This window comes from Rhineura floridana, chromosome 8 (genome assembly GCF_030035675.1).
Source record: "Rhineura floridana isolate rRhiFlo1 chromosome 8, rRhiFlo1.hap2, whole genome shotgun sequence".
NCBI classification, from domain to species: domain Eukaryota; kingdom Metazoa; phylum Chordata; class Lepidosauria; order Squamata; family Rhineuridae; genus Rhineura; species Rhineura floridana.
Window position 1 is genome coordinate 4,156,443 of NC_084487.1, and position 14,258 is coordinate 4,170,700.

General features: G+C 47.2%; 1 protein-coding gene across 1 annotated transcript in view; it reads left to right on the plus strand.

Moving 5' to 3' along the window:
• Nucleotides 1-14,258, plus strand: part of SMO (smoothened, frizzled class receptor) — a 32,710-nt gene that overhangs the window by 14,088 nt on the left and 4,364 nt on the right. Inside the window, exons 2-11 of the mRNA XM_061638016.1 lie at nucleotides 335-540; nucleotides 1,315-1,524; nucleotides 2,168-2,340; nucleotides 4,209-4,428; nucleotides 6,014-6,137; nucleotides 7,258-7,350; nucleotides 8,417-8,525; nucleotides 9,642-9,827; nucleotides 9,999-10,147; nucleotides 12,644-12,778. Coding sequence (XP_061494000.1) covers nucleotides 335-540; nucleotides 1,315-1,524; nucleotides 2,168-2,340; nucleotides 4,209-4,428; nucleotides 6,014-6,137; nucleotides 7,258-7,350; nucleotides 8,417-8,525; nucleotides 9,642-9,827; nucleotides 9,999-10,147; nucleotides 12,644-12,778 — 1,605 coding nt within the window. The remainder of the gene's footprint in view (nucleotides 1-334; nucleotides 541-1,314; nucleotides 1,525-2,167; nucleotides 2,341-4,208; nucleotides 4,429-6,013; nucleotides 6,138-7,257; nucleotides 7,351-8,416; nucleotides 8,526-9,641; nucleotides 9,828-9,998; nucleotides 10,148-12,643; nucleotides 12,779-14,258) is intronic.

Here is a 14,258-nt window from a genome sequence, read left to right on the forward strand (position 1 = left end):
ATAAGCATGTTAGATGGGCTAGATGGGCTTTTGGCCTGAACCAGGAGGGCTCTTATCATGTGTTACGTTTTTGGTCAAGAGCTCCCTTGGGTCTTGGCCATTAGAGGGACTGTTACTCTTCTGTGTTCAAGCAGTCAGTTAACTGCCCATGAGTTCACAGTTTTTGAATAGCCAATCTGCTGGTGTACCAGTTTTGTTTATTTGAGAATTGTAAAAATATGTACATTTTGCTTTCATGGACTCCGGAGATAAATTTCTAAACAATTGATAGCAAAAAATTGCTAATAAGAGATGCTCAAGGGATCTTTACTCTTGTCTCTCTTTTTGTTTGAAGGTTTACGAAATGCCCCTCGCTGCTGGGACGTGATCCAGCCCCTCCTCTGTGCTGTGTACATGCCCAAGTGTGAGGATGGCAAGGTGGAGCTGCCCAGCCAAACTCTGTGCCAAGCCACACGTGGCCCTTGCACCATTGTGGAACGGGAGCGTGGCTGGCCTGACTTCCTCAAATGCACCACCATTCGCTTTCCAGAGGGTTGCCCGGTAAGGAAGCAAAGGGTGGCAGACCCCGGCTCCCAAATATCCCAGAGGAGAGCTGTGGCCATGTGGGCAGGGAGAGGGTTAGCTGAGGCTGAAAGCCACTGAACTGTGGGGGAAAAGGGAGCAGGGTCAGTGGGAGGGGTAGTCCAAAACGTCTGGAGGGCACCGGGTTGGCGAAGGCTGAAATACATAAATAGAGGTTGCTGCTTTTACTACTATTAATAATAATGTTATATCTAACTGAAAACTTCCCTTTGTCCCACCTTTTAATTGGATTGTAGTTGAATGTGCTTGGATATGCAATTGTAGCACTTCCTTTTTACTATCTTGGTGTTGTATAACTGGTGTAGTTGCATTTCCTACCCTTACAATAATTGAGATTGTACCCATTATACCTTTAGTAAAATTTTATTTATTTATTTGATTTATATCCCGCCCTTTCTCCCAGTAGGAGCCCAGGGTGGCAAACAACAACACTAAAAAAACTTCAAAACATCAGAAAAACAGACTTTCAAAATATATGAAAACACAACAACCATTGAAAGCATATTAAAACAAAACTTCTTTAAAAACTTTTTTTAAAAAACTTTTTTTTAACATTTTTTTAAAGCTTTAAAAACATATTAAAAAGCAATTCCAACTCAGATGCAGACTGGGATAAGATCTCTACTTAAAAAGCTTTGGGGAGAGGGGAGAGTCCTGAGCATCTTGGCTCCCCCAAAAAGGATATTGACAATCCCTTTTCTCTTTACTTTCCCCTGTGGCTGATTCATACAGAATGAGGTCCAGAACATCAAATTCAACAGCTCAGGACAGTGCGAGGCCCCCCTGGTCCGGACAGACAACCCCAAGAGCTGGTATGAGGATGTTGAAGGCTGTGGCATCCAGTGCCAGAACCCCCTTTTCACCGAAAAGGAGCACCGTGAAATGCACGTCTACATTGCCGCCTTCAGCTCTGTTACTATTTTTTGTACCTTCTTTACCTTGGTAAGTAGCATTATGCTTTAGATTACTGTAATGCACTTCACATAGGGCTGCCCTTGAATACAGTCTGGAGGCTGCCGCTAATGCAGAATGCAGCACTACGGGATTGGCCAAGGCTTCTGACTCATGCTGTATAACACCAGCTTAGCGGGATGTACATTGGCTGCCTGTAAGCCCCGATTCAAAGACCTAACATTTGCATATAAAGGCCTTAACTACTTGGAACCTAGGTACTTGTTGGAGTGCCTTCACCCTTACCATTAGCTCCTCACGCCTTTTTAAATTTGTGGCTTTTTGAATTTCTGAGGGTTTTTAAAAAAATGAATTTATCACTGTGCTTTGAGTGCTCCATTTTTAAGCGAAATAGGCACTCAGTAAGGGCGTAATAAGAGCCCTGGTGGATTAGGCCAGTGGCCCATGTAGTGCAGCATCACAGTGGCCAACCAGTTGCCCATAGGAAGCCCGCAAGGAGGACCCGAGCGCAAGAGCACCCTCCTTGCCTGCGGTTTCCAGCAGTTGGCATTCAGAAGCGGGCTGCCTCTTATTGTATGATGTGAACCTCCGAAATGAACTTGCTGTTTTTCTTCTTCACCCCTCAAACCCTAACACTGACTCCTTGTGCCTCCTACCCCTGCTCTCCCCGCAGGCCACTTTTCTCGCTGACTGGAAGAACTCCAACCGGTACCCAGCTGTCATCCTCTTCTACGTGAACGCCTGCTTCTTCATGGGCAGCATTGGCTGGCTGGCCCAGTTCATGGACAGGGCCCGCAGCGAGATTGTGTGCCGTGCCGACGGAACCATGCGTTTGGGGGAGCCCACGTAGGTTCCTCTTGGGGGGGGTCACTTGGGAGGGTCATAGAATCATAGAATAGTAGAGTTGGAGGGGGCCTATAGGGCCATCAAGTCCAGCCCCCTGCTCAATGTAGGGATCCATATCAAAGCATTCCCGACAGATGGCTGTCCAGGTGCCTCTTGAAGGCCTCCAGTGTCGGAGAGCCCACTACCTCTCTAGGTCATTGCTTCCATTGTCGTATGGCTCTAACATAGAATCATAGAATAGTAGAGTTGGGAGGGACCCATGAGGCCATCAAGGCCAACCCCCTGCTCAATGCAGGAATCCAAATCAAAGCATTCCCAACAGATGACTGTCCAGCTGCCTCTGTCTGTCACAGGACACATCAGAAACTGCCTTGCACCGAGTCAGGACATTGGTCTGTCTAGCTCAGTATTGTCAACACTGACTGGCAGCAGCTCTCCAGGGTTTCGGGCACAGGACATGCCCAGCCCTACCTGGGGATGCTACTCAGGATTGAACCCGGGTAGAAATGTGAAAGCCTGGGGAAAAACCGGAAAAATTCAGGAAAAAAGTTTTTTCTGAAGCCTTTTTGGGGTTTTTTTTCCTGAAAAATTGAAAAAAAAATGGATTATGGAATGTTTTATTTTAGCATGATGAATAACAAGTTTCATTGAATCTTGGTTCCCCCCCCTTTCCCCCCCCCTCAGTTCTTTTTATGGGAATTGATGCTTTATGTCTGCATGACACTGGAGGACTAGCGGAGACATAAATAATTTTCTTTATTATTAATGTTGATGGTCCATTCTGGTTTTTTTCTTAATTGGTTTTTGCCTGCTCTTCATAAACTGGCAAAATGAAAGAGGTTCCTTACAGTTCAGGAGCTTGTAGATCCATTTGTTAAAAAAAAACAAAAAAAACAAAGTTTTAAAAAGTAAATTCAATTTGTAATAGTTGTTTGAATAAAATGTACTTTTAATATACCAAATGTGATAATTTTATGCCAAGCCAACCTGTACATAGTCACATTTGATGCTCCTGAAGTAACAAAGTGACTTTCAATCTGTAAAAAGTGCTAATATTGCATTTTTTCAATTTTTCCAAAAATTGAACTGTGGCAACACCTGTGAACCAAGCCTTGGAGCCCAGAGGGTTCTTATGTCAGGATGTTGGCAGCGTAAGGGGGAACATTTTTGAAATTGCATGGCATCAGCCTTCTTGTAAAGGTGGGCTGGGCTGGCTGGTGCTGGTGGAAATTGTAGTCAAAAATATATAGAGGGCACCGGGTTGGTGAAGGCTGCTCTAAGCTGTTTCCGGAAGCACATGGGGAGAAGTGAGTATTTGGGCTTGACCAAGTGATGTGCTTCTTTCTGGAAACCAGGTTTGGCCCGAGGGTGGCCAGTTGCTAACCCTTAAAAGAGATAGTTGATGGGAAAGTATTTTGGCCTGCAGATATCAGTCCAACCCCGTGAGTTATTTCGGTCACATCCACCCCATGGGTTGTAGCCGGTGTTACTGAGTCTCAGAGTAGACCCATTGAAATTAAAAGACATGATAAACTTAGGTCCATTCATTTCAGTGGGTCTGCACTGAGTTGGCTACAACCCCATATATTTAAAGCTCATTTGTACCACGGTAACAGTTGTGGCTTCCCCTGAAGCATCCTGGGAACTGTGTCCCCCCAGAACTACAGTACCCAGCACCCTTAGCAAACAACAGCTTCCAGGATTCTTTGGGGGAAGTCATGCACTTTAAATGTGTGGTGTGGGTGTGACCTCGTTCTGGGTCATGCTCGGATGTGACTGGGTGGTGGAGGGTTTTGGAGGGGCTCGTCTGCGTTTCTCTTTCCCTAGAAGGGGAACGACTGGCTGCCATCCACTTCCTCCCTCTGCAGCTCCAATGAGACTCTTTCCTGCGTGATCATCTTCGTCATTGTCTACTACTCTTTGATGTCAGGCGTCATCTGGTTCGTCATGCTGACCTATGCTTGGCACATGTCCTTCAAGGCGCTGGGTACCACCTACCAGCCGCTGGTGGGCAAGACCTCTTACTTCCACCTGGTGACCTGGTCCATCCCCTTTGTCCTCACGGTTACCATTTTGGCTGTTGCCCAGGTGAATGTGCTGTGTGCCTCTGTGTGTGTGGTGTGCACGGTTTCTTCCAATGGATGGGACCATTGACCTTATCCCAGGGAAGAGGTGGACAGATTTTCTCTGTCTGTTTCTCCACCTATCTCAGTATAGCGCACTTGTCTAGCAGAAGGGTTCAGGCAGGGAGTCTCTCGTGTTACACGCTCTTTGACCCTTTCAATGGGAGATGCCAGAGACTGAGTCTGGGACCTTCTGCACACAAAGCAGCTGTCCTGAGAGTCAGCCACTGCCCTGACGTCGTCTACACATCTCTCTGCAGACAGGCACACCTGAAGGCAGGGACATAGTCGTCCAGGGGGGGTCTTAGACTCCTTGCTTTTTGGGGAGCAGGGCCTCTATGTCTCCAGCATCCTACGAACCAATCAACATGAAAGGGGAGTGTGTTACCCACTGAGAAGAGTCTTCTAATGTGCTTCCTTGTCTTTTCCTGCTGATTGGAGTCAATCAGAGAGAAAGGAGGTGAGTCAGCCACTGAGAAGACTCTTGTCAGTAGCTAACACTCTCCCTTTCCATGCTTACTGGCTCCTAGGAATGGCTCTTGTTGTGGGAGAAGGATCTCATTCTCAACCCAGCAGCAAAAAAAGAGGGGAGGGGTGTGGCTGTGACAATCACGAAGGGACCCAGCAGTTCTCAATTTGTCATTACACTGTTGCCTGAAGGAGCACTACTCCCGCCAACCCCTGGTAAAATAATGACGTAGCACCAGGAAATAACACAGAAGTGAGCTGGTCTGTGGATTGCACTTCTGCCCTGCCATGCATCTAAGCCAGGGGTGTGTAAATGCTCTCAGTGCAAGGGCTACATTCCCCTGTGGGCAGCCTTTCAGGGGCCACATGCCAAGCGGAGCTTGGGAAAGTTACTTTTTTGAACTGCAACTCCCATCAGCCCAATGCGGTGGCCATGCTGGCTGAGGCTGATGGGAGTTGTAGTTCAAAAAAGTAACTTTTCCAAGCTCTGGTGCCAAGGATGGGCGGGGCCAGAGGCAAAAGAGGGCGGAGCAGGTTGAGCTGGGCGCAGGGGTGTGCTCTGGGAAGAGCTCCAAGGGCCAAATAAAGCGGCCTGGAGGGCTGCATTTGGCCCTGAGTTTCCCCACTCCTGATTTAAACATTTAATGAGCTGTAGGGAAGAGATGATAGGGGCCTGATTGGGAAATGTCTTGTTTTAGGCACTTAGAATCATAGACTAGTAGAGTTGGAAGGGGCCTACAAGGCCATCCAGTCCAACCCCCTGCTCAAAGCAGGAATCCAAATCAAAGCATTCCCGACAGGTGGCTGTCCAGCTGCCTCCTGAAGGCCTCCAGTGTCGGAGAGCCCACTACCTCTCTAGGTAATTGGTTCCATTGTCATATGGCTCTAACAGTTAGGAAGTTTTTCCTGATGTCCAGTTGAAATCTGGCTTTCTGCAACTTGAGCCCATTATTCCGTGTCCTGCACTCTGGGACGATCGAGAAGAGATCCCGGCCCTCCTCTGTGACAACCTTGACAACTTGTTTTACAGTTAGCTTTCTGACAGATCTCTCTCTCTCTTTCTCCCCCTCTTGCCTTGCCAGGTGGACGGGGACTCTGTCAGCGGCATCTGCTTTGTGGGCTACAAGAATTACCGCTACCGAGCTGGTTTTGTCCTGGCTCCCATCGGCCTGGTGTTGATGGTCGGTGGCTATTTCTTGATCAGAGGTAAGTCTTTCCATTCAAATTGTTCTGACCTGATTCTCTGTGCCTAGAGATTCGGGCTTTCTGCAGAGACAACTACCAAATGTTGCATCCATTGGGAAAAGATTATCGATGATTATTTATGATTTATTGAATTTATATCCTGCTCTTCCTCCCGAAGGGACCCAGAGCAGCAAACATAAACAAAGCAATCTAAGAAAAAGAAGAAAAACATATTAATAACAGTGAAAAACATTTGAAAGCACAATTACAATTAAAAACAATTAAGGGTCTCTGATTACAATTAAAAAGATAATGGTCTCTGATTCTGGGTTTCAGGCCCAGTGGTAGAGTCCATGTTTGGCATGTAGAAGGTTCCAGGTTCAATCCCTGGCATCACTAGGTAGGGATGGGAATATCCCCTGTCTGAAATTCTGGAACGCTGCTGTCAAGTTGATTAGTTTAATTACATTTTAATTGTCACGTTTGTATGTTTTACTTTTATGTTTGAAACTGTATTTGTTTTAATTTTTGCAAGCTGCCTTGAGTCCCAGTTCTGGGGAAAAGGCAGGATAGAAATGACTAAAACGAATAAATAAAAGGCAGCGTAGACAATTTCGTGTTCTTGGTGGTTGTTGAAATGTGCCATTTTCTAAAGGCGTGCATACATGAAAAGAAAAGACTCGCAGTCAAATACACACAATATAAAAGGAAGGGGAAGGGAAGAGGAGACGAGAGTAAGGATTGGAACAATTGCTCCTTCACTGGGTGATGGATGGGGCCAGGTTGCTCTCTCCTTGGCCATGATGATCTTCCCAGGCAGCAAGTGGTGCAGCCTCCTGGCAGATCTTAAGGCCCTGGCCGGGGACAGACTACAGAGCATATTTTCCTTTTGTGCTGGGGCAACTGTTATTTGGAGCCAGAGTGCTCTGTATTAACAAGGTTATTTTCCCCATGAGGCCTAGAATCATGGTGGATTGATTTATTTTAAATGCTGACAAATTGTGTGCAGTCTGGATGGGAACTCCCAGTTCCCACAGCAGGGAACATTAGATCTTTTCCTGCCGTTTCTCACCTTGAGAGAGCCTCTGTCCCATCGGGGCTTCAAGTTATGACGGGGCTTCTTTTGTTGGCTGACTCCTAGGTGTGATGACCTTGTTTTCCATCAAAAGCAACCACCCGGGCCTCCTGAGCGAAAAAGCCGCTAGCAAAATCAACGAGACGATGCTCCGCCTGGGTAAGAAGGCCAGACTTGTGTGGCGGGATCCAAGTTTCCGGAGGGCAGTGTTCCATGTGGGGACAGGTAGTTGGGGCTGTCGTACCTGCTCAGCTGCAGAGAAAGAGGATGAGGGCCGGCATCTTGGTGAGGCAGCACAGAATTTCCAAGCAAAAGATGCCATTTTCTGTCCCACTTTTAAGGGAAGGCCCTTGTGGTTCAGTAGCAGAGCGCCTGCCTTGCTTGCAAAGTGGGTTCAGTCTCCACTGGCATCTCCAGTTAGGGCTGGGAGTGTTGTTTGTCTAAAACCATAGAGAGCCGCTTCCAGTCAGTGTAGACAATATTCAGGTGGATGGACCATTGGTCTGACTCTGTAGTCCTGTATCCTGTTGTTACTGTATTTTTAATGTTTTTATTCTACGGTGTGTGTTTTTTTTAATGTGTAGTTATACCACTTTGATGTTTTAACGAAATAGCAGTCTGCAAATGTTTTTTATAAATAAATAATAAAATAAATAAATATTAGGCAACTTCTTATGTTTCTTAATCCTCAGCAGTTACAGTTAAAAGGGTCTCCAGAATCAGGGTTCGTCATTCTGTGCTTGAAACTCCTGGGGACCAACCACGAGTTGGAAGAGGCACTGCAAGGCTAGATACGCCAATGATCAGATCGTATAAGGCAGGGGGACCTTTTTTCCTCTCAAGGGCCACATTCCCTTGGGAGTCCACTGTGGGGAGCTGCATACTGACAGTGGGTGGGTCTGGAGCCAAAAGCAGATGAGGCTGGAGTCCCCAAAGCAGGCGGGGCCTTAACGAAAAGCAGGTGTGGCACCCCTTTCTCACTCTCTGCCACCAACATAAAATTAGGCGAACTTTCAGCCCCGGGCTCGCCACCCCTGACCTAAGACACACCGTGATACTTGTCAGGCCAGGACAGAGGCTGTGAGGGGCCAATCAGGCCTTCTACAACCTGAGCACCGCCCTGACAGGAAGTCGCTGTTTGTGCTTCCTGGGTGCCCTAAGGTGGATGAATGTGTGCTGGATCCAAAATTCTTGACCCCTCCCCTCTTTCCCATTCCCACGACAGGGATCTTTGGCTTTCTAGCCTTTGGGTTCGTCTTCATCACTTTCGGTTGCCACTTCTACGACTTTTTCAACCAGGCGGAATGGGAGCGGAGTTTCCGGGAGTATGTCCTGTGAGTAGAGGGCTCACCCCGCCCCGGCCCCCTGGCCCTTTCCTCTTGCTTTAGGAAGAGGATAATGGACTTTCTTGGTGGGTGATCTGTTATAGCAGCATTCGGCTGTATCCCAGCTTCTTGCACTTGGGAGCCCTCCTGATGACTACAAATCCCATCATCCTCAACCAGCACAGACACACTCTTGTCATTTCTGTAACAGAAATGGGGAAGCTTGGGGGGGTATTGGTCTACAACTCCCATCTTCCCTCGCAGTTGGTCATCCTGGGACTGCTGGGAGTTGTATTCCAACATCTGGAAAACCATAGGTTTCCCACCTCTGTTTTAATACGATGCATGTGTCATCTCAGAGGAGATAGTCCAGCTCCAGCCACAGGAGAAAATGACTCTGCTAAGGGGGGGCACTTGTTAGGGGGCAATCCTAATTGTGTCTACTCAAGTCCTGTTGGGGTGTGTTTGTCGTTTTTAAAAAATGTATCACATCTGTATAAGAAGCTGACTTTGATACAGGGTCTATTTCTTCAAGTTTGACACATGTCAGAATTTTCTAATCTTGAGGATGCTACAAGACTTTTATTTTTGCTTTTATTTTATTTTTTGATCTGAGTGACTGGCAGTTTAAGTTTAGATAATTTTCGTTAACTGATTATAGTTAGCCATACCAAAAAAACAATGGGTTGTTTTCAGAGTAGACCCATTGAAATTTAATAAACGGAAGTTAGCCATGTCTGTTAACTTAATGGATCTACTCTGAGTAGGGCTAACATTGAATACCACCCATTGAATCCAATGGGGCTTACCCCCAGTAAGTGCTGTTAGGACTGCAGCATTAATATTGCAGCTCTAATATCCTAAGATTTCTTTAGTTACAGATAGCTGTTGGTAGATTTGAGGTTTCCTCCTTACAATGGAGACTGTTGGCTCTGATGTCAGTGGGGCAGTGAATCCACTCCTGATTTTAGTCCGAACTTGCGAAGAGCTATCCAAGAAGCTGAAAGCTTGTACTAAATCCCGGAGCGGATTCACTGCCCCACTGATATCGGAGCCACCAGCCTCCACTACTCCACCTATTCTGCCCCCCCCCCCCAGTTTCAGCTCGGCTCTCATCCATCGCAGGTGTGAGGCCAACGTGACGATTGCTACCCAGACCAATAAGCCAATCCCTGACTGCGAGATCAAGAACCGTCCCAGCCTACTGGTGGAGAAGATCAATCTCTTTGCCATGTTTGGGACAGGTATTTCCATGAGCACCTGGGTATGGACCAAAGCTACCCTCCTCATCTGGAAGCGCACCTGGTGCAGGTAGGAGGTGGGGCCCTCCAGCCTTGCAGGCCTGGGTTTGAATTCTGGATGGGGTCTTGGAGCCCAGGCTGCGGGTTACAGTACCCGGGTACCCAGGCTGCTTCTGTCCTCTTCTGCAAGCTCTAAGTGTGGCTTCCGGCTAACACAGCGATGCCCCCTCTTCTCCTCCAGGCTGACGGGCCGGAGCAGCAACGAGCCCAAGAGGATCAAGAAAAGCAAGATGATTGCCAAGGCCTTCTCGAAGCGCAAAGAGCTGCAGCACAACCCCAACCAGGAGCTCTCCTTCAGCTTGCGCACTGTGTCGCACGAGGGGCCTGTCGGTATGGATCTCTGGGAGAAAGGGGTGGTGTGGGGCTTCACATAGGCACGATTTAGGGCAGCCATGCCTCATCTGGGGCCCCTTCTAGACTGAGGTAGTTGGGCTCCCGGCTTCCACCATCCCTGACAACTCTTCATCAGCATTGTGCTTCTTTGTCTGCCACTTTTCCACAAAATCTGCCCAGCGTGCCCCAGTACACAACAGTGGACAATAACCATTTAAACGCATGTTAGAAACTGATAGAAATAACCGGAAGACCAATAAGTAAACTCACAGAAAAATCAATCCACACCACATTGCATGATACGATACTGTTAAGCTGACCTAATTTTAATTGTTTAAACCGTGGGCTCCCAAACTGTGGTCTGTAGACCACCCGTGGTCAGCGAGCTTCATTCAGGTGGTCCACGGCATGTTTGTATTCAATAGTCGTCTTGATTTTTCATTGTCTTTTGATTCCCTTCTTTTATTTCTTACATCGTATTACCATTTGGATTGTACGATTTATTTCTATGTCAGAAATAAAAGCAGTAATAAGAAGTACAATTAAAAACCGCACAGCATCTAGCACAACCCATTACAATTGCGACGGAAAATCATTAAGTGGTCTGCCGAGACCCTCAGCAATTTTCAAGCGGCCTGTAGGTGGGGAGAAGTTTGGGAACCCCTGGTTTAAACAGAACAGAAGAGTTTATAATACTGCCAACCTAGCCGATCATACCCTGCTGTTCTGTATGTGATTGCATTTTTGTATTTGATTAGCTTAAGTTTTGAGACTTTATGTACCTTTACAGTTGACAATGAGGACATTGAACTTGTTAAGGATTATACCTCGGCATAGTCATGAACCAAAATGGAGACCATAGTCAAGAAATCCGAAGAAGGCTAAGACTGGGGAGGGCAGCTATGAGAGAACTAGAAAAGGTCCTCAGGTGCAAAGATGAATCACTGAACACTAAAGTCAGGATCATTCAGAGCATGGTATTCCCGATCTCTATGTATGGATGTGAAAGTTGGAGAGTGAAAAAAGTGGATAAGAGAAAAACCAACTCATTTGAAAGGTGGTGTTGGAGGAGAGCTTTGCGGATACCATGGACTGGGAAAAAGACCAATAATTGGGTGTTAGAACAAAATGATGAAACTGAGGTTATCCTACTTTGGACACATCATGAGAAGACATGAGTCACTAGAAAAGACTGTAATGCTGGGGGGGAAAGAACTATAATACGGGAGGAAGGGTGGGATATAAATCAAATAATAAATAATAAAAAGAGGAAGGGCAAACGAGAGATGGATTGATTCCATAAAGGAAGCCATAGACCTGAACTTACAAGATCTGAACAGGGTGGTTCATGACAGATGCTCTTGGAGGTCGCTGATTCATAGGGTCGCCATAAGTTGCAATCGACTTGAAGGCACGTAACAACAACAATTGTTTTGAAAATGTTTATAAAGAATACATGCAAGAGAAGAGAGAAATAATAACACAAAAATTGAATCCTAGCATAGAAAACATCGCCGTGTTCCAGATGACACCCCTGTGTTCCATAGTTTGGATCTGGGACTCAGTTTTCAAGCATCCAAGGACCCCACCCCATCTCTCACCTAGGGTAGTGCAGACACTCCCACTCTGCTTTCACCTGGAGGGGCCTTGCACCCACTGTTACTGTGGGCTTTCAACTCACACGGGAGCAAAGAACCTCCCTTCCATGGTGTCCCACCAAGCAACGTACATTCATCCATAAACAAGGTCCCAGGGAATAGCGCCCTTGTGAGATGCCCCCAAAGGGACAACCATTGTCCATTCTGATGGGAGGGCTGATGGGAGCTGAGAGTCCAGCCACTTCTGGAAGGCCATAGATTCCCCACGCCTGACTTAACACAAATGTAGTTATTCTTGAAGGGCCAGCATCAGAGGTTGGCTTGTTGGGGCTTCTGTTGTTGGTCCTGGAGCTCAGAAGGGCCCGCTGACAACCCTGCTAACCTGCCTGTTGATGGGGAACCTGTGGCTCTTGACGTGTTTTGGACTACAACTCTTATAACCCCTGACCATTGGCCCTCCTGGAAGCTGGAGCCCAACAACATCTGGAGGCCCAGTTGCGGAAGACTAATTTTGCAGACTAAGGATAAGGACTTGGGGTCAAACAAGCCCCTCATGGTGTTACGGAGTTTCTGTGCTGGGTGTGGATTTCTACCTGGGTTTGTTCTTTGAGGACACAGACTTTAAGAAACTCATTGTGCGTTTTAATGATGAATGGTTTTAATTCTTGTGTAGCTGGTTTTTATATTTGTGAACCACTTAGGAGCCTATTTTGGCATTAAGCAGTATAAGTTAATAACGGTTAGTCCTACTCAGAGTGGCTAACGTAGGTCCATTAATTTCAGTGGGTCTACTCTGAGTATAGCTTAGTTGGGTGCAACCCAAGAATAATTGTTATATTTTCCCTCTAATTTTATTTCTATACTCTTACTATTATGAATTATTTTACATTTTCAGCTGGTTTGGTTTTTGATATCAACGAGCCGTCGGAAGACATGTCCTCTGCTTGGGCTCAACACGTGACCAAGATGGTGGCCAGAAGAGGAGCCATCTTGTCTCAGGACGTCTCTGTTACGCCTGTAGCGACACCTGGTAACACTTCTTGCGGAAAGGATGGGGAGGGTGTTTCTGTGTGAGGGGCAAGGTTGGGCTGGTAGGGATTGAGATCTAGCCCAGCCAAGCAAAACTGGGCTCCCTGTTACCCTTTGCCACCTCGGTTGCAGGCCGGAGGGCGGAACTACAAGCAGTGCCAGCTGGGAGACTCGCAGAGCAACCCATAATCCTCTTGGCCTGGGAAGTCGGGTGATAAGGGAAGACCAATCTGGTATTACCAAGAAGTAGAAAGACTTTTGGGACTACTGGGTCAGCCATTGTCAGGGGAGACTGTGTGGTTCTCCCTCTGTTGAACCAGCATTCAATTTTCCTACCCTCCAGCCCAGTGTTCTTCAACCTTGAGTCCTAGGATGTTGTTGGACTACAACTCCCATCATCCTAGCCACCTTGGCCAATAGCCAGGGATGAAGGGAGTTGTAGACGAACAACATCTGGGGGCCCAAGGGCTGAAGAACAGTGCTCTAGCCTGAGGACACAGCTTTGCCACCCTTGTCATAGAACGGAGGCCTGGGAAGCAGGAGCTGGGAATGTTGTGTAAATCTGTATAGATATTAGCAGATTGTCAACGGCCTGAATTGCCGTGGGCCAGTGTGTGTATTTACCTAAGGAGCAGGCTTTTACCCTGCATTGAGATCACTGAGACTTAAGGCTTAGTAAAATTAGAAAAGCTACTGTATTTATGGAAATACATAGTTGATAGAAAGGCATACCTAGTTCTAACCAGGGCTTGGAAAAGTTACTTTTTTGAACTACAACTCCCATCAGCCCAATCCAGTGGCCATGCTGGCTGGGGCTGATGGGAGTTGTAGTTCAAAAAAGTAACTTTTCCAAGCTCTGGTTCTAACTAACTACCTAAGTTGGAGGCGCAACGCCCAGGTTTGGGAGTTGCCCTCATGGCTCAGGAGAGAGAGCAGAGACAAATATGTCTTCTCTCTCTTGGAAAGTCGAAGAAGGGAAGGGCGGAAGGAGGAGGGGCAGATAAGCTTCCCTGAGCATATCAGTCTAAGGTGGAAGGAAGTCCGTCAGAGCATCACAGGTAAAGGTGGTCAAGCCTATCCATCTGGAGGACCCTCACTCTATCTCCCTTCTGGAACATAAACAAAAGAACAGAACAGGAGTTGCTCTTGCCCCACTTCCAACAGGGAGCCGGAACCCCACAGTGGGGCTCCCGTTTACTTTTTGCATGGGGAAGGGCCGTAGCTCAGTGGAAGAGCACCTGCGTTGCATGCAGAAGGTCCCAGGTTCAATCCCCAACGGCATTGCCAGGTAGGGTTGGACAAAGAGCCCTGTCTGAAATCCTGGAGACCGGCTGCCAGTCAGTGTCGAGAATGCCGAGTTAGAAGGTGACACGCAGTGCAAGGCATCTGCCATGCCTGCTTTAAAAAGAAAAAAAGCCACATCTGGGGGGGATCCCATGACTCGAACCCACCGCCAGCTGCACAGAGCAGTTCCTTAAACA